Below are 18,637 nucleotides of genomic sequence, written 5' to 3' on the forward strand. Positions count from 1 at the left end.
GCTAACACAAATTGGCAGACATACGAGTCTCTTTGTTATCCTTTCTTGGTTAGCTACATTTTTTTAAAACAAGAACAATGACTTTATATTCATCTGAATAATGATGACTTTGTATTTCTGGGTCCATGATAAGTCCAGCATTATTCAATGCTATAAAACACTGAATTAAGGCATTATCTTAATAGGGGAGCAAACATTAATGTCAAGTTCAATTAACACAATTTCCAATCTTAGATTAAATTCAAGACAACTCAGTCAGAATGATTAAAAATGTATATATTGTCAGTTGCTTTTTTTAAATCAAATTTGTTTTTTATATATAACAAAATGTTTATAATTGACCACATTTTTGAAAAACAGTCTAAATTTAGCATTTTGGCTGTCTAAATCTAAAGCTTTTGGACTAAGATGGCTCTTAAACTTCAGTGGCCAGGTTAGTGAGGTGAACATTTGTGCTGACAGAAAGACTAAAAATAAACATTTCATAAAAACTGGGAAAAAACATTTCATCATGCTGACATCCAAATATTTGTCATGTCAGTTCAGAAGCATAATGTTTGGTGAGTTAAGAAAGTATCTCTGTATTTATGCTTTGCTACAAAATTGTAGCATTAAAAAAGGAAAAAAATAACCCTACAATTACTTTAACTAAGTCAAAATGGCTCTCTGTGAATATCATCCACTCCTCTGTTAAACTCTATGAGTAAACTCACGGCAGTCTGCTTCATCTGAACCGTCCCCGCAGTCATTATCCGTATCACAACGCCAGGTGTGTGGGATACATCGGTGGTTGGCACAGGTGAACTGATTGGCAGGGCACGCTTCAGGCCCCTGTGTAGGGCAGCTGATCTCATCGCTGTTATCAAAACAGTCATTGTGCCCATCACACCGCCATCCTGTAGGCACACAGCGCCGATTGGCACAGGTGAAGGCAGAGGGGGAACAAGTGGTGTCTAGAAAACAAAAAGATTAACAACTGATTATACCCTACTGACATTACCTGAACATTACCGAGGAGTTTTAGTCAGTTTAGGTGAGGAAAATGGATTACCGTCAATTCCACACTTGGCTTCATCACTGTTGTCATGACAGTCATCAACCCCATCGCATCTGTAGCTGTGTGGGACACATTTGCCGTTGCCACAAGAGAAAGAGTTGGCTCCACATTGCAGCGTGGGGGGCTCGTTGGAAGGGTCCTCGACACACGTCTGCTGGTTTGGCGACAGCTTCATGCCATACGGGCAGCCACAAACTCTCTGTGAGTCCGGAGCTGGGAAGCAGAAGTGGCTGCAGTCTCCGTTAGGATTTGTTGGCCTGTTGCAGAAGTTGGAACCTGAGAAGGGAGCGGGTGAAAGATATTTACCAGAAATATGACAGACGAGCGGGAGCTGCAGCTATGCATTAGTGGTAAAGTCAAAAGAACACTGAATAAAGCTACTGACCGATCTGAGAGTTAGAGTTGAAAGACTTGACATGCATGATGTGGCTGATTCCTCTTCGGATAATGACCATCTCCCCGCCATCAGTCTTGCGCACACGCACAATGCCACCCAGACGCCAGTCAGTGAAATATGCATAGCCTTCATGTGAGAAAAGCAATAAAAACGTTATCTTTCATCGCCTCCTCGGAAAAGCAATTGCTCTTTCGGCATGCCGTGATTAAAGCAGGACCAACAGACCACAGTCAGCACTCCTTTTCAGAAGAAATGACCCTGAACTGCCTATAGAGACACTTTATTGTAAAAGCCAGGGCTTACCTTCAAAAATGGTGAGGCCAAATGGATGGGAGATCTGGGTTATGCGATCCAAAGAAAGCCTGTTTTGTCCATGAAAATTGCTGTGCTCAATTTTGTCAAAGAATGCATCCACCCAGTAGAGACGCATTGAGCTGAGTGGAAAGGAGGAGAAACACAAGTTATAATAAAGGCTTGGAGATCAATACAACCACATAAGAATTTAAAAAATATATTAGAAAAGGAATAATTTGTTGCTAAAATAGAGTAAATCTATAGCAAACTGAAAAGAAAGCAAAAGTATATGGGAGGACTGTTGTGCTGAACACTTGGATGTGAGATATTTGGCTCACCTCCAGTCAATAGCTAAGCCATTTGGCCAGCCGAGAGTAGTGTTTACAATAGACACGGCATGTGACCCGTCGCCCCAAGCCCTCATAATCTTCGCAGGCCGGTACCAATCAGTCCAAAAAATGTATCTAAAGAAGCAAAAGGAACAGGAATGTCAATGTCATTATTCATTTAAATACAACCCTGAATACTACCAAACATTTTCCTGATTTTTACTCTTGTTGAATTTGGATACGCTCACAATGTAGAGCTTTTTGGTTTAAGCCAACCTCTTAGTGCTAACTACAATACTGCCCTTCATACTGAGCTAATCTCAGCTGGTGGAAATAGAGACCTTATGACTTTGAGATGACAGGAAATAACAGCTTGCTCTAAATAATAATTACGGGTGAGGCTTATTTATGGGGCAGTTTATGAATGGGTGATTACCTTATACATGCAACTGAAGATAAAACTACAAACACCTCTTTAATTATGAGTGATTTTTAGTTGATTAAACATGTAAAACAAATAATCTTGCTAATTAAAGCTGAATGAATTTAGATCAGAAAGTATATATGAGTTGTTAAAGCATTTAAGGACAGTATAACATAATGCAAACCAATAAAGTACAATTTTACTGTTGTCTTGTTTTATAACTAAAACCTGTATTACAAAACCTTCTTGCACAACTACTGACAGTAACTAAAGTTCTGACAATTCTTTGGTGATAACGCTAATTTACCCAATTAGGGGGTGCACCACAATGGCCCTCGGGTTGTTCAGGTTACGTATAATGGCCCTCCTGGATTTATCAGCAAGCTTCATGACAGATATGCTCCTGTATCGAGGGTCAGTCCAGTACAGGTTTTTTGAAATCCAGTCGTAAGCCAGGTCCTCCACTCCGTCCACTCTGTTGGCTGCCAGGATCTCTCTGCCTGTACAGATCAAAGCAGTCAGAGCACCATTTAACTCAGAGATGAAAGAGGAATACATTTAAATAAATAGGCTGTCAGCTTGCATTTTCCTCTTGAGAACTAGGCAGAAAAAAAACTAGAGCAACTCCAAAAACAACACTGCTGTTCAGAGCAGTGGTTTACTTCCACAGTAGCTACTTCCACTGCTTTAGTGACAGTTCAGATATCAAATATCAAAAATGTTTGGTAAAACACTATGAATTATTAGTTTCATTTTCAGGAACTAGCTACCCATGTCCATTTGCTTTCCTATGCTACCAGCTGGCCCCACGTTACGCTCTCTAAACCCCATGTAAGCCTGTCTGAATCACATGGAAGAGCTCTCCACAACAAAAACAACCATCCAAAAAAAAGGAAAGGAAAGACAGAGAAAACATATTGTGTGTCAGTTTTATAAACTCCACACCCTGTTGAGCCTTCTATTAAAAGACATTCACCTGTTCCATCCACTTTCTGTTTGTAGATAATATCTTTTGCTGTGTCTGAGAAGAAGATAGCATCATCCTCAGCACTGAAATCCACTCCGACAAAGTAGGAGGGTGATCCAGTGACAGGTAGGATGATGTCCTCCTGAGTGGAGAGGTTAAAGGGGATTCCTCTCACAGCCAGCTGGCTGGAGAACAGCAAAAACTGCCTCACAGCTGCAGGAAGGAAATTAGAAATAAAAATAGGCAATTATGCCAGACACAGAGATGAAAAAAAAGAAAAGTCAAAAAAGGATATACGATCTGATGAATCTCACTATTTTTAGAGTGGTATCAGGTTACAAATCACCACTGATAAACAGGGAAATCTTCACTTACCCATACATCGTTTGCCATCTGCATGTAGATCGTAACCCATGCGACATTTGCAGCGGTAACCAAGACCTCCATTGTCACTCCTGTGACTTAAAACACAGATTTGCTCACATCCACCTTTCTCTGCACTGCAAGGGTTTGACACTGGAGACACAAGAAAACAATACAAGTTACTAGAAAATGCATTTAAGGTAAATTGTCTTCTTTAAAAACACTTGCATTTACAAAATCAAGTAAATTTACATTATATTGTTGCATAATATATAAAAGAACTATGAGTTGACTCAATGATGAGCTTACCTTGAGGTTGTTTGAGCCGGTGTATCACTGCTACTCCATGTGGAGTCTGAGATGTTGTGTAAATGACTTGAGGTCGGCTGTCAATGAACTTGTTTGCTTTTAACACAGCCATCTTGGTCCAGTCCGTGAAATAGACATTGTGCTCAAACAAACTGATGCCAAATGGGTGTGGGACCACAGCCCCTCCATGGACAACAGTTTTCCTATTAAAAAAGTATTTCATGATAACTGGTTATCCAAAATCAATATGCGCAAGTCCCACTGCTTGTGAATTCTACAGAATTCTTGTAAAGATGTGGGAGGATAAAATTTGAAACTTACCTATGCAGACCATCATATGTTGCAGTTTCAACGTAGTCATAACGACTGTCAACCCAGTAGACACGCTTGGCTTCTATGTCAAGGGTGATACCAGCAGGCCAACCTAATTTACTGCTAATAATCCCATAGCGGTTGGTTCCGTCCATGAAGGCTCGCTCAAGGCCTGGTTGTCCATTTGCTGCCTCCCAGTCTGAGAAGAACATATACCTGTAAAATGTGGGGAAAACTGGTTAAATTCACAGGTTGGACTGAAGTAAAATTACAGAATATGTAGGTCTAAGCTTAAGAAATAATGCTGATGTAGATTCTCAGTCTTCCAGGACAAAGTGATCCTAAGAGGCTGTTTTTAAAAAGTATCTGGACTTTCTTCTTGCTTGGTGAAGGCATTTTGCTTCTCATTAGAGTAAATCTCTTGGTTTGAACTGAAAAGTCTAATGTTCCAAGCTTTAAAACGGCAGTGAGTTACTTCATTAATGTGAGTTGAACTCACATGCAAATCACTCTTCCTCCCCGGTCTCCTGAAACTGACTGGTGACTGTTTCAGTATTTGCAAGACATCTTGTATTCTTCTGTATGTAAAAGCTTCCCTCTTCAGGTGATGTTGTCAGTTGGTACTGTAGTTGTTGGGGGTTTTTTGAGAGAATTGGTTGTTTTTAAAACCACAGTGAATTTTACCTTGTTTTCTGGCAAAACAGTGATGGTTTTGCTCCTCACTGACTGAAGTTATCTCTTTCCTTTTCTGAAGCATAAAGCATGTGTCTCACTGGGCTGAAACTGTTGGTGACTAGTTGCAGGCACATAATTCCGAGAAAATATGCTAATATTCACTTGAAATTTGTACTTATTTTGAAAACTCACTTGCAAATATTGTTACAACAGTCATAGCTCAGTGAGATACAGGCCTAAGTTTTGAAGACAGTTTTGGGGAGGGTTGTTGTTTACTTGACTTAAAAACTAAGAGAACCTTAGAGAAACTATTTGAGGCTTTTGCTTTTTTATTAGGTATAAAATCCAGAGAAGGACAATATGTCTCTAAGTGGGTGGCAGTGCATCCCACCAAGGAGCTGTATATTAATTTAAGATAAGCAGTTTCTCTGCAGCCACCTGGCTGTCCCTCTCCCTTGAACTATATACTATTGGATTACAATGAGGGTCATCACTTACATTGCACCTCACTAATCTACCCAAGGCCATCTGTTAATCTCCAACATCCCACCCCCATCATTCCATGCCAATGGAGCACAACAGACACTTAACGTGGGCATTGGGAAAGGGTGGATAGATGAAAAAGAAGCAGAAAGGGAAATTTGCTTACCCAACAGTGGGGTCCACCGCCAGTCCTCTAGGGTTTCCCAGGTTTTCAGTGATGAGGGTAACTCGGTTACTTCCATCAAAGTCCACCATGTCAATCCTGTTGACGCTGGCCTCCACCACATACAGTTTATTGTTCACCCAGTCCACCGCCAAATTCTCAGGGTAGTCAACCGATACATTTAAAACCACCTGCACGTTGGAACCATCCATATGCACAGAAAACACCTGTACATAAAAGATGTCATTGTTGTCAGGTTATTAGTCCTTCGGTGGTCACTCTTGATCAGGTAAAAAGAAAACAGGTGAAAAATTCAAATTAAGGTTGCAGATTTTTACGATTAAAAGTAATATTCCAGATCTTTTGAAGTGGAGTTCATTGGAAAGGTTATGAATATCTTACCTGTTGTAGATAGTGCTTTAAACAACCTCAGTTTGGAGAAACAGAGTTTAATTTTGACTGGACTGATGAGGTAACGTCTAGTCTGAGTGGAGTCAACACCAGAGTGTATTGCTGCAGTGGTATGACCATATTCTTGACTTAAAACAACTCTAGTTTGTCTGCATTATATGTTGTTTTATTTACAAATAATTCTATGGTTATTTGTAAGAACAAATAGATGCAACAAAAGGGTAGCTGTAGCACTTCCTGTGCTGGCCAAGCCACTTCTTGTGAGAATATCATAATAATTCTGACCAAAAAAACATGTAAAGCAAAATTAAAAGCAGTGTAAAACGTTTATAAAATAATGTTCACATGAACCAATATAGAATATTTTAGGTTGGAGATGTTTTTAAATGGCAGCAGTCTACTGTGGTCTTGCTCCTGCTTGAACTACCTGTTAGCTCATCAACCTGGTCAGAATTAAATGTTGTTTCTGCAAACCAAATCCATTCACAGAGCTATTAACAACAGGTAAGATATCAGCTGTTCATAACCTTTCCACAGAACCACACTTCAAAAATATGAGCTGTTTAATAAGAAACAAAACATAAAATGTCAAGCTCACATCTAAATTGCTTTGGTTGCTAACAAAATCCAATTGTGTTGATTTACTAAAGAATGCAACTTTCTAAACACTGTCCTAATTTCCAATTGCTGGCAAATGCTAAAAATTACTATTTTTTTACTTTTTATTTTCCGAATACAACCAACTGTCAAGGCCAGTAGAGAAGGAGGCGAACCTCAAGTGCAGACTCATTTCAAAAACTAAAAAATTTATTCTAAAATAACAAAACAAGAAAGCAAAAAGCTGACAGGGCAGCTAAACAAACTAAAACAAAAAATCCAAATAATGACGAGGCGCAGTGAGGCAAGACAGGCCAAGGAACCAGAAACATGGGAAAATCAAGGGCAATGAACCAGCAGGGAAGTGGAGAAAGTGACCAGGTTTTAAACACTGAGGATAACGAGGTAAAGTGGGCACAGGTGAGTGACAACAACTGCTGACAGGTGGAGATGGGTGTGGCAGACAAGCAGGAGCAGACTGAGGGCAAGAGGGAGATGACAACAGACAAGAACTAAACCAAAACCCAGATATAAAAAATAACAAAATCAAGGACCCCAAACGGAAACATGAATGAAAACATAACCTTAGACAATACAAATATAAAATAAGAATCTTAAATACAAAATAGATCACCAGAAGAAACAAAACAAACACAAAACACAAAGCTAAAGACAAAAACTAAAATACTAGAAATCATGACACCAACTGAAACAGTTTTCACAAACCAAAACTGAAACAGCTTATGTGAATATCTTTGTGGCTATTACCCGGAACTATGGCTTTACGATATACTACACATATTGTAAACTTAAAAATGTTTTTAGAAAGAGTCAAGAGCTACACAGATATGTAAAATTACTAGAACTAGTAGAAAAACAGATGCAACTAGCTCCTGCTTGTTTGCTTAAAGTTTCTGTCCTGTATTATATTTTCAAAGTCTATAGCCAGAATTTCTGAACGTCCACTGTATGACTACGACGGCACCACTTGCTCAGTCTGGAAGCCTTGGCACCATGCAGCTGGCTGAGGGGGACTGCTCTTAGCAGCTCTCCTTTTTTTGAAACCAGATCCAGACATCTAAAAAGCAGGATTTTCTACTGACCTGTTTAAAGAGAAACTGAAGACGTGGAAATAGCCTGGTAGTTTAACCTTTCTGGTTGCATTCACATGCCCTGTTTGTGCTCTCCCTACTTTTAATCTGACATGCGGCCACTGAGGTGGCTAATACGCACAGATGCCCAGTCAGAGATATGTTCTAGCATTTCAGAGGAGACATTGCAGTTCAAACCAGTGAGAAGCCAGGATGTAAACTGAACAAAGACATTTTAGCTTGCAAATGAATGCATATAAGTGGACAGTTCTGCTGAAAAAAAAATGTAGCGTGATTAGTTCGAACAAGATCGAGTTACAAAAATTACACTTTGGTATGTGACCATCATGCAAGTCTATCAGACAGGTTTCAAGATTAAGCCATTTGGATTCTATTACATATCTATTTCCCTTCATTATGGGCAAGTCTCTATGGGGCCAAAAGCCATTATTATAGTATCAGCAATGCTGGTATTTTAAAAGATAACTAAAAGAATTTGGTCCAGAACAGTATCGGTCTAACTCAAGAATCTAGACAAAGAACTGGCTTACTCATCATGAAATATCAAATGACTGGCATACCAGTATAAAGTAAATAACAAAGAATATTAAAAAACACACCTTATTTTGGATGGTATCAGTCCAGAAGATCAGTTGGAAATTATAGTGGTAATCCACCCCCACTGCAACCCCTCTGTTCTGCGAGTTAATCAAAGTACGAAGGCTGTTGCCATGGATGTCACCTATTACCAGATCTCTGCCATTAGAAAAAATTAAGGAAGGAACACCAGCTGCAAAGGAAATAAGAAACATAAAAGTTACAAAACACGGAATCACAGAAATCCCAATCACCAAGTGCTGTTTCTTGAAAAACAGAACCAAAAGACCAGTGGAAATTTACAGAATGTATCTTAAAACTGACGAGTGAAGGTAGACAGTTTCAACTCACTATAATTACTTGTTTCTCTTACCAAAGCTAAATTCAGAGAGGTCAGTCTGTTGGTCAACACTCTTTCCATGTGTGACAAAGGCAAGAGACTTGCTAAAACAACATTTAACATGCAACAATGCACCAGAAAGAACTGCAGGCACTCCATACAGAGGCTGCCAAAAAGTAGAGTTGGGTCTATGCTAATGACCGCCTTTGGATGGATCATTCACTCAGTCTCAATCTGAGCATATTGTATGTGAAAGTGCCACTCACTCGAGGCGTCAGCTCTGCAGTATCTATGCTGCTCCAAAATGTAGCCGTCTTGACAGCTGCAGCGATGGGAGCCGATCCGGTCCTCACACAGCTGATCACACACACCCCACATGGAGCAGTCATCAAAATCTTCAGAGTGATGGAGTTAAAATCACAAGATGAAGAAAAATAATCAAGAACAGCACAAATTATTACAAGCATGGAGGATTTATAAGCAATTATATTACCTTTATTCTAATTAAAGAGCTTATAGATCAGAAATAGTTTATTTCTATTCAGCAACCTAAAACCACCATTGGAGCTACTTTAAACTTTAAATCCAAAAAGAAAACAAAGAGTAAATACCTATACATGATCGACTGTCATTACTGCTGACAATGTATCCAGAAGGACAGGAGCATGTTCCCCCATCAGGGGAAGTATGACAGTGATGCTCACAGCTCAAAGATGCACATCTCCTGATACCTGATCAATGGAGAAACCAAACTATGGGTGGATTTTCTACAGTGACACAGTCTTCTAAAATATTATATGTATGCATTGAAGAATTTGATAATAATTGGAACGGCACTAACTGCAGTTGCGTCCAGCAGTGGTGTTGGTTTCATCCTCCTCATCAGGACAATCAGCCTTCCCATCACATAGCTTATCCATGGGGATACACAGACCCGAGGAAGGACAGGGCCATTGCCCTGGGTAACACTCCTGTGGTACGGTACCTGAAAACAAGATAAATCAATCATCTTTTCACCCACATGCAGATGGAAGGGGATGCAAAAATTTAAAAGTGTCCAAATTAAACTTTCACATGTGCTTCTTAACTGCTTAGGAAACAAATACAGGAATCCTGATCTTAAAAAATTGCGACTGGGGACATTGTCACTTTAAAACTGATGCAGGGGGTTGGAGCTGCAGGGGCACATGGGGGCTCTGAAGGCTTCCATCCTTTAAAAACACACACTTTTCACAACCATGTGGGGGAATTCTAAAGCCCTTTAGGGGGGCTGCGCAATCTTGTGCCACAAAGAGGCATTTGAATAACACACTTAAAGGAGCGCAGGCATAGCGTCTTGCTAAACCAAACCAACCATGGAGACCAAAGATGAATCAGGTTTCAACAGCCCCAGTTCTTTCTTCTCTATTTTAGGGCTATTTAACCAGTCGAATACCCAGCATTTCTGCTTCTAAAAGCGCAAAATAACATTATAAACAAGTATTCGGTTTCGACGACTGTAAACCTACCACAGCCTTTTTCATCTGCATTGTCCTCGCAGTCATCCTCTCCATCACAAAGCCACACTTGGTGGATACAGCGGCCACTGGGGCAAGTGAAGTAGTTCCCTCTACATGTGGGATACGCTGCAGGTTAAAGCAATAATGACATGTTTCTTTATTTATTCAGACTTTATTAGGATTTATTAGACTGAAATTGCGATTGGCATATAAAAAAATAGGAGGATAGATAAACAGGCACTACATACTGCAGTTTAGCTCATCGCTTCGATCTCCACAGTCGTCATCATGGTCACAGACATAACGCTGAGGAACACACAGTCCATTACGACACTGAAACAAGCCTGGATTGCAGTGCTGGGCTGAAAGAAACAGAACGCAAAGAGGCTAAAAATGATTTATTTGATGGCATCATAATGCTTTTGTTTGTAAAATTTCAACTCTTCTTACTGCAGTTTGCCTCATCAGAACCGTCACGGCAGTCAAGAATATGGTCACATCGCTGCGTCCGGTTGTAGCAGGCCCCATTGGCACACCTCATCTCTGTACACTGTGGGTAATCTGCCAGATTAAACCATCACCAGGCCACCGTTATGCACTGAAATGTACCTGATAAATGTGCTCTTTTCAGCTTTTTAACATGTGAAACGCCATGTGAATGGGAGGGATAACAGACTAAAAATCAAAAGCACTACCGTAACAGCAGTGGTTGCCACAGCATTCTCTATGCAATTGTGAGATTACCACAGTGTGCAGTGCTGCGAGACTACCATGTCGGCACAATAATGGCATAGCAGCTGAACTTCAGCTTGACTAATCCACCAAAGAATCTGCAATCAACCTCTGACAACAAGAAGCATATTGTGGCCCATTCTGTCAGTCAACGAGCCTCTTAATCTTAACAAATTGATTAAAATGCCACAAGAGCCCAGATAAGAAAAAAAATAGAGGGAGGACCCTCCTGAAGAAGACTTACTGCAGTTTCTTTCATCAGATCCATCTAGACAATCTGCCAGGTGGTCACATCGGTATTCTTCTGGGATGCACGCCCCATTACTGCAGCTGAACTGACCACTAGTGCACGTCCGGCCAGCTGAGACCACATTGAAGAGTGATTATGAACATGTAGCAGGTCTTAGTCACATTTGTCTTGTACTGCATGCAATTAAAACATTTCATTCAACAGATTTCCAAACATCTTCAGCTTCACAGATGCTCTGATAGGTCCATCTCAAAGATGATTTTGTGCATAATCAGATTCAGAATTGCAAATCTTTAATGTGTGTGAAATGTACTTACGGCAGTGCTGCCTCTCATCTGAGCCATCCTCGCAGTCTTCCTCATTATCGCACACCCACACATCTGGGATGCACTCCCAATCGCTGAGACACTGGAAATGGCTGTCATCACATGTTACCTGAGCTGTCAGAATACACACAGACATGTCATTATTTACATGCTGATTGAAATTCACTCAAATAAATCACCAAATTTCCATCTGTTTTAAAACTAATTAAAATAAGGTATGATATAGGTAGGTACAGGCTCCTTTAGCTCATCAGATATTTATTGATATACTGTATATTGGTTCTGACACAAACAGTGTATTAAAGTTTGGAAAAACTCTGACATCCAGGAATAATTTACGCTTAATATTTTCCGCCCTGTTAAGTTTCATGCGACATAATGAGAAACTCACGGCAGCCGTGTTCATCTGAGTCATCGACACAATCCGATGTCCCGTCACAGTGCCAGTCACCTGGTATACACCGGCCTGTCCCACAGCGGAACTGCCCCAGTTCACATCCTGCACACAGTTACAGCTTAAAGAAAAATCCCTACTTGATCTCAAGCTTTTCTTGTTTAAACCTGGTTATTATTGCCCCCCAAAGCCAAAAGGGTGAGAATGTTTTTGCCAGCGTGTGCGTTTGTTTGTCTCATTCAAGTATCTTCTGAGCCACTCAATGAATTTTAATGAAACTTTCAGAAAGTAATCATTTGGCGTACATCTACACCTGATTAACTTTTGCTTCAAACTTTGACATAAACTGTTGAAGTCAACCCTGTTTGTCTGTTAGCAAAACACCTCATGAAACACTGGGCAAACTTTAATGAAACTTTAAGAACACTAATCATTGGTTGTACGTCTAGAACTGTTTAACTTTTGAAGTCACACCAATTCAAGGTGGCCATTGCAGCTGAACAACATTAGCAAACACAGACATGGTTAAACTTTACAGATATTAAGCTAAACTTTGGTGTGGTAGAAGTTGAGAGTCATCCATTAACACATACTTTGAGTGCTAACGGGAAGAGTTTTGTTTAAAATTTTGCAGTGTTGCATGAGGTTGCACAAAACATCATTTTAAAGGTTTGACCAAATTGGCTATAACTCTATTCCTTCTTATCATATAATGATCTTAGTTTAAATCTATGGAATAAAAGGCAATGTGCATTTTTATTCAGGGAATGCTATGCCTTTATTAAAAATATAAATATTAAATTCTTCAGTACTTTGTTATATATGTTTAATGAAGCATGGTGCATATGGGAGGGCAGGGAAGCCTTCCACTGACGAAGCATGTTGTTAACAGCATTGACAAGCCTTGGAGACAAGCGTGCCAGCCATCCCCCTCCAGACAGTTATACAACCTTCACCGCTCTCCAGCACCGAGCCTCCTTTTGATGTTCGCGCAGAGTGGCATCTGCTGAGATAAGGTACCACCACTCCAGCTTCCCTGACGTTTTCCAGGAGAGATTGATTCAGGCAGCACAGTTCAGAGGCAGAGCACTCCATCAGGCCCAATCAAACAGGAATGTGCATTTCTGATGCTCTCTGTGACAGCCTGATTTATGGTACGCGCTGCTTCTGTCTGGTCTGAAACGTAATTGGAATAAATAGTGGTACTGGGTGGTACCGCAACCGTTTCAACCCAAATTCTTCACAAGAAGAAGTGTGAGGTGGTGATTAGTGGTGTGTGCTTGGGGTCCATAGTGTGTTTATTTCCCGTCTTCTTGGATCTTTTGAAAACATGGTTTCTCTCTGAATAGCTTCTATATATTTGCAAAACTCAAACTTGTAAACATTTCCTTTTTATGTCTAAATCTACATTTGCCTGAAAAAAAATGTCTGTTTAGAGTATACTAATAGAAATTAATTGTTTTTCTATATGCAAAAGCTTACTGGTTTTAATGGATAAATGATGTGTGAGAGAAACACTGGTTATCTTAAAACCAGGGGTTTATAATCTCTACTGTAATGGATCACTTCCATAACAGCTGACGGGTCACTGCCTCCGCTACTGTGCTAAAGCCATTGTTTACCTTGTTTTCTACTACTACTTTAACCAACAAACCGTCAAGCTGCTTTGCAACCAGCTCAACAAAACAGGTAGCATTCAGTCAGCTTTTGTCCATAAGAAACCTTTTTTTTCTGCTCAATTTCTGATGGTAAAATTGCTCCCAATCAGTTCAAAGGGGGCTGTTGTTTTAAAGCAGTGATCCCAGAGGACTCTGCCTCATCTAAAGCATCAAAGCAGGTAAAAGTGGCGAAGTTATGTTCTCTGTTTAAGAAAAAAAAATTCTGTATTCATTCAAGGAACAATAGCTTCAGTCAATATACTTACAGGAAAACCTTTGTCTGCTCAGGGAAATTAATATAGGAAAAAAATATGTTTTACTAAATATAATATAAAATACTAAGCTCAAGTAATACAATAAATGATCTAAATCTGTGGTAAAAGAACAAAAAAAAAGTGTATAGGTGCTATAAATGCAGCCTTAGGTTGAGAATTTAAAACCATGTATTCCAAGAAGAAACCAACCTGCTTGAGGCTATTATAAATGCAGCCAGTGTTTTCTGACAGTATTACTTCTGGGAAAGGTGACAGACTGTACGCTGCAGCTGAACCTTTTAACAGCACTATCTTGTTTTAGGCTTCCTCTTACTTTCTGAAAAAAAAGCACATCTTATTAACTTTTTCTTACTCATCAAATTTCTGTCTTCAATTCTGTCAATTTCAGTTCTCTCTAAAAAATCTGCTTCAGCATTCTTGCTTTATTTTTGTCTTCTTGTGCTGCTGTTGCTTTTTAGCTGCCATTCTGTTACTTTTGCAACTTTTAGCTTTTAGCGAACAATTTGTTACTTTTAGCCTTTAGCCAGCATTTTGTTTCTTTCAGCTAGTGCTTTGCGCCTTTTAGCTTTAGCAGCTCAGATTTTGGCTTCTTCAACAAATGCAACATTCACACTGTATTTTTGCAGAAAATGCCATTTCTCTAGTTTAATTCTACACTGCTCATAAAAGTGAAGTTGGGCAGATGTTATGGCTTAGTTTAGTAAAAGTAAGTTCAAAACTATTATTTGGTTTAATGGAAGAAAATTAATTTTGGATTATAGCAGCTTTGGCACCCTTCAGATTTCTTCAGAAATGTCTTGTTTCTGTTACTGTTTAAGCTAATTCTTTTGTGTGCATTAATGTTTTCCTTTCCCCTCAATTAGCAACTTAAGCCCACAGCGGGAGAGAGCACTGCTCTATCTGTGGATGAAGAGAAGGACGCCCTGCAATTGGCCAACAAAGAACAGCAGAAGAGGAATTTTCATTAGAATGAAGCGCCTCATACAGCTCAAACCCCACTGGGAATTTGCAATGGTGTAAAAGAGGTGCAAACTCGTAAAAAAAAAGTCATTTTAAAGAGCAGAAATCACAAATTTACTCCTTACTAAGGGTAAAAGCAAAGTAAATCACATAACACCTGTCCACTGCTATTGAAACTTGACATGTATGGAGTGGCTAAAAGATGTCTCTAAGCTTTCATCAATACCATCCTGTTTTGGCACGGCCCTCTGCACTCAGTGAATGTCAGTGGAGAGAAGTTAAGAAAACGGCTGCTGGCAGCGTAAGACGCGGGACCCGTCCATGCTGTCAGAGCGAAGTGCTGCTGCCTATTTCATATGGAAATCAATGCAGCAGAATGTCGTCAAATGCCAAACAAGTGACTTTGGCTCCCACTACTACTCTCAAAGGCTGCTAAAAACCACAGGACTTTGGCAGTGGCACGGAGGCAACAGAGAGGCGTGAGGAGAGAGCTGAATAAAGCCCTAACTGGTTGGGAATATGCAACAATGTGGTGCATGTGGTAACAAATTTGTGTAAAGAATATTCAAATTCAAGATGTCCCAATGCAATACCACAACTACTGGATGACTTCATTTTGCCCTGTATAGTGAATCGCAGCTCACCAGGTTGTTAAAAGCTGAACAGGTGTCTTATCGTGTACTGGGGGAGTTACAAAAGGATTTGCTCTCAGTTTGAGTGGACCGCGTTCCAGTTTCTAATGTTCTGTTGCACAAGGGTTTACAGGCTCCTACACCGGAAAGAAGCTGGCATGCACAGGTTTTTATATGCATGTGCTGTCCTTGAAAACTCTGAACACACACATACACACACAAAGCAATCTTATCACTGCTGTTACAGGCAACCAAAAACAGACTTTGACCAACAAAGACAGATTCAGACCCAGAAAAAGGAATGCAGATCACCCGCCACCTTTCGTGTTAGAGTTTTAGACTAACGTTATGACGAGATATGACAGAGTTGTAGCCGTTTTGGTCAAACCTTGAAAATACTGTTATGCGAACTTCCATGTGATATATGTGTGTTGGTCATGACTCTCAGCTACTACCAGGTCAAATTTTAGCTCCATGTCCGTAGTAATGTAATGTTCTCTGACTAGGACAACCATCCTACATTGAACTGATTCCAGAAACTAATCAGTTGTAGATGTACATCCAATAATTACTTTACATTAAAACATGATTACTTGCCTTTCAGTGGCAGGCGATAAATATGGGCTAACTAACATGTTGTACTAATTTTAAGTTCTTATTGTGCACATTGAGATTTTACTGGCAAATGGTTAACCAAACAACAACTTCATTTACTGACTAAACATGCCTAGAACAGCACAAAAACTGGAGGATGATTAATAAACCAACACCATGAAATCTCCTCAGACTGTCAAATTAGCTATTAGTGCCGGTGTAAGCATTGAGCAGCAGTATCAACCTCAGGGCCTGGATAATGAGTTCCAGAAAGGTCAAGGAAGAAACAATTATCAAACTAAAGGATTGTTGTGGCGGATCAAGCAGAGATTTAGAGAAAGTACCCTGCTCCCTCTTAATAACAGCATGAAAGACTACCAATTTATTCTTGTTTTTCTGCACATCTAAAATTCTGACTTACACTAGCTGGTAGCTGGTGTAAGATAACAACAAAAAGTCCATGTTTCTGCAGTTTAATAATTACAAACAAGTTAATGATCAGTGTGAGCGTGCTGACAAAGAAAGTTGGATGAGATTCTGGGCGTTCGGTCAAGTCATCAGTTTGTTCACTTCAGCTGCCATCAGCAAAATTTCCCCTTCAAGTTCAGCTGCACAGATTCAAAGGCAATTCCATGTGTATTTTAGTACCAATACTGGCTGCTTTTCTTGTGCTTCATTCCCATTTTATCTGTTTTCTGAGGCGATAGGTAAATAAATTAGAAGGCTGTAACGGTGACCTTTCTCTGGGTCCATTTTCCCCTCAACTTTGAGCTGTTCCTTCAGTAGAAATGATTCCATTTTGCAGCAGCTGCAGAGTAATTAGTTGCTTGATTCACACTAAGGAGCTTACATGCTAAGGGGGTTGAGCAAAAAGAAAGCAGATTACAGTTCGAGAAGCAGGATCGAGCCGGACTACAAACACAACAGACAAGAACGCAACACATAAAGAGCAGCATTTGAGCATTTCGCCCCTTTTTTTATTGTGGAAAATTAAGCTCTTTGATCTGGATTCAAAGTTGGAGTGTGCAGCGTAAAATGTGCCCCGCTGAATGAGATTTGTACCAGCAGCTCTCAGTCCTCACAGATTGCCTGTAAGTCACATGCTCTCTTCTGTCACCTAGCAACAGTAAAGCAAAGGCAAAAGTTCCTCAGGAGAACCTCCAATCTGTCTGAGGAAAGCTTTGTGCTCAACCTTTAAAGTAAGAGGTGAAACTTTTAGCTTTGAAAACCAGATGTCCCTGTTGGTGAATGCCTCAGAAACACCAGAGATTCTGTTATTCACTTAAATGCTTTTTAAAATATATTGTAGGCAATGCTATTTTCATTTTCTCTGAAAGAAATACTTAGTCTATAATATGGCAACAGTTCGGCTTTAGCTCTTCTTGATGAGCAACAAGTGCACAGTCACATGTAGCTCCTCAATTAATTACTCAGCTGTGTGAGCAGAAGAAAAGAGCACCACTTACCCTCAGAATGGCACCATCTAACGCAACATATGAAGAGGAGAAGGGCTTTAAGCAGCAGTGCTCTCCACATTCTGGCTGGTCCGTCCAGCTCCGCGGTGCAGATGGAGGAGCTGTGAGGACTGAGGTTGGGATGCTGTTGCTTTCCTCTCTCTTTCTTTTGGCCCTCTGGTTGATGAAAAGGGGCGTGCACAAAGGCCTCCCCCCCCTTTCCACCAAGCCAGCCTCGGCCCACTGGATAAATCCCCTCTCTCTGGCCCTGGAAGCTGCATAATACCATGCAAGTTCGAGCCGTCCCAGTGATTTTACACTCACAGCAGGCTACTGTGCTTATTATTTTGCCCCACGCTTGGGGACGAACAGAGGGTCTATGTATCTGTGCTTGGAGCACGTTAGAGTTAAATAAACTGATAGATAAATGAGATAAATACAAAAAAAACAGCAAGCTTTGCATTTAGAAGTCATCAGCATGAGTATTTTTACATGTAAATTCACTTTAAAATTTTTAATGTGAAAGAAGCATAATGTTGCATCACTTCAAACAAAAAAACAAACTTTGCTTCATTTTTTTGTTGTTGTTGTTTGTTTGTTTTTTTGTAAAAAGCTCAGCAGCGTCCCCTGGCGGCCGAGCGGCGGAACAAACACCTGCTCCGCTGAGCAACCATGAGCGCGCGGCGCCTCCGCTATGGTTGCTATTGGCAACTGAAAACTTGGCAAAAACCTCCACTGTTGAGCCCAGCTCTGAGGGGGGGAACAGCCTAAATTATCAAGGTGTTTCTGTGTGGCATATCATGTCGACTCCTCGAAGAAATATAGAAGATGTCATAAAGGTGGAGGTGCGTAAAGATGACTTTAGAAAACTTTAAATCTTCTCTGAGGTTTAGTTTCCCAAAACAGCATTATTGTTTTTAATGAATTGATGCTTTCCAAACTTACTCATTGTGTGAATGCTTTTAAGCATTCACACCATTGTTTTCCTGTTTCTCTTTAATTGTGTGAATGCTTTTAAGCATTCACACCATTGTTTTCCTGTTTCTCTTTAATT

General features: G+C 40.1%; 2 protein-coding genes across 6 annotated transcripts in view; one reads left to right on the plus strand and one right to left on the minus strand.

Annotated features, from left to right (window-relative positions):
* Positions 1–17,736, minus strand: part of lrp2a (low density lipoprotein receptor-related protein 2a) — a 46,679-nt gene extending 28,943 nt beyond the window's left edge. For 3 of the 5 annotated variants that reach the window (XR_005233311.1, XM_025007662.2, XM_017424467.3), the window contains exons 1-22: positions 17,596–17,736; positions 12,008–12,115; positions 11,608–11,730; positions 11,285–11,401; positions 10,759–10,869; positions 10,557–10,670; positions 10,318–10,434; positions 9,651–9,794; positions 9,421–9,540; positions 9,076–9,204; positions 8,493–8,662; positions 5,777–6,000; positions 4,462–4,668; positions 4,141–4,343; positions 3,844–3,984; positions 3,478–3,681; positions 2,809–3,001; positions 2,087–2,212; positions 1,758–1,888; positions 1,443–1,580; positions 1,052–1,333; positions 714–953 (exon numbers count right to left, since the gene is read on the minus strand). Coding sequence is in view for 4 of the 5 variants with exons in the window: in XM_025007662.2 (XP_024863430.1) it covers positions 714–953; positions 1,052–1,333; positions 1,443–1,580; positions 1,758–1,888; positions 2,087–2,212; positions 2,809–3,001; positions 3,478–3,681; positions 3,844–3,984; positions 4,141–4,343; positions 4,462–4,668; positions 5,777–6,000; positions 8,493–8,662; positions 9,076–9,204; positions 9,421–9,540; positions 9,651–9,794; positions 10,318–10,434; positions 10,557–10,670; positions 10,759–10,869; positions 11,285–11,401; positions 11,608–11,730; positions 12,008–12,115; positions 17,596–17,665 (3,412 nt within the window). In the remaining variant the exon portion in view is untranslated. The remainder of the gene's footprint in view (positions 1–713; positions 954–1,051; positions 1,334–1,442; positions 1,581–1,757; positions 1,889–2,086; positions 2,213–2,808; positions 3,002–3,477; positions 3,682–3,843; positions 3,985–4,140; positions 4,344–4,461; positions 4,669–5,776; positions 6,001–8,492; positions 8,663–9,075; positions 9,205–9,420; positions 9,541–9,650; positions 9,795–10,317; positions 10,435–10,556; positions 10,671–10,758; positions 10,870–11,284; positions 11,402–11,607; positions 11,731–12,007; positions 12,116–17,595) is intronic. The other 2 variants (XM_017424465.3, XM_017424466.3) reach the window with 1 other exon arrangement.
* Positions 17,737–18,307: 571 nt separating this feature from the next.
* Positions 18,308–18,637, plus strand: part of zgc:172182 (coiled-coil domain-containing protein 89) — a 7,047-nt gene continuing 6,717 nt past the window's right edge. The window contains exon 1 of the mRNA XM_017424437.3: positions 18,308–18,428. Coding sequence (XP_017279926.1) covers positions 18,384–18,428 — 45 coding nt within the window. The 5' untranslated portion in view covers positions 18,308–18,383. The remainder of the gene's footprint in view (positions 18,429–18,637) is intronic.

The sequence above is a fragment of the Kryptolebias marmoratus genome, linkage group LG6, assembly GCF_001649575.2.
Source record: "Kryptolebias marmoratus isolate JLee-2015 linkage group LG6, ASM164957v2, whole genome shotgun sequence".
Classification (NCBI taxonomy): domain Eukaryota; kingdom Metazoa; phylum Chordata; class Actinopteri; order Cyprinodontiformes; family Rivulidae; genus Kryptolebias; species Kryptolebias marmoratus.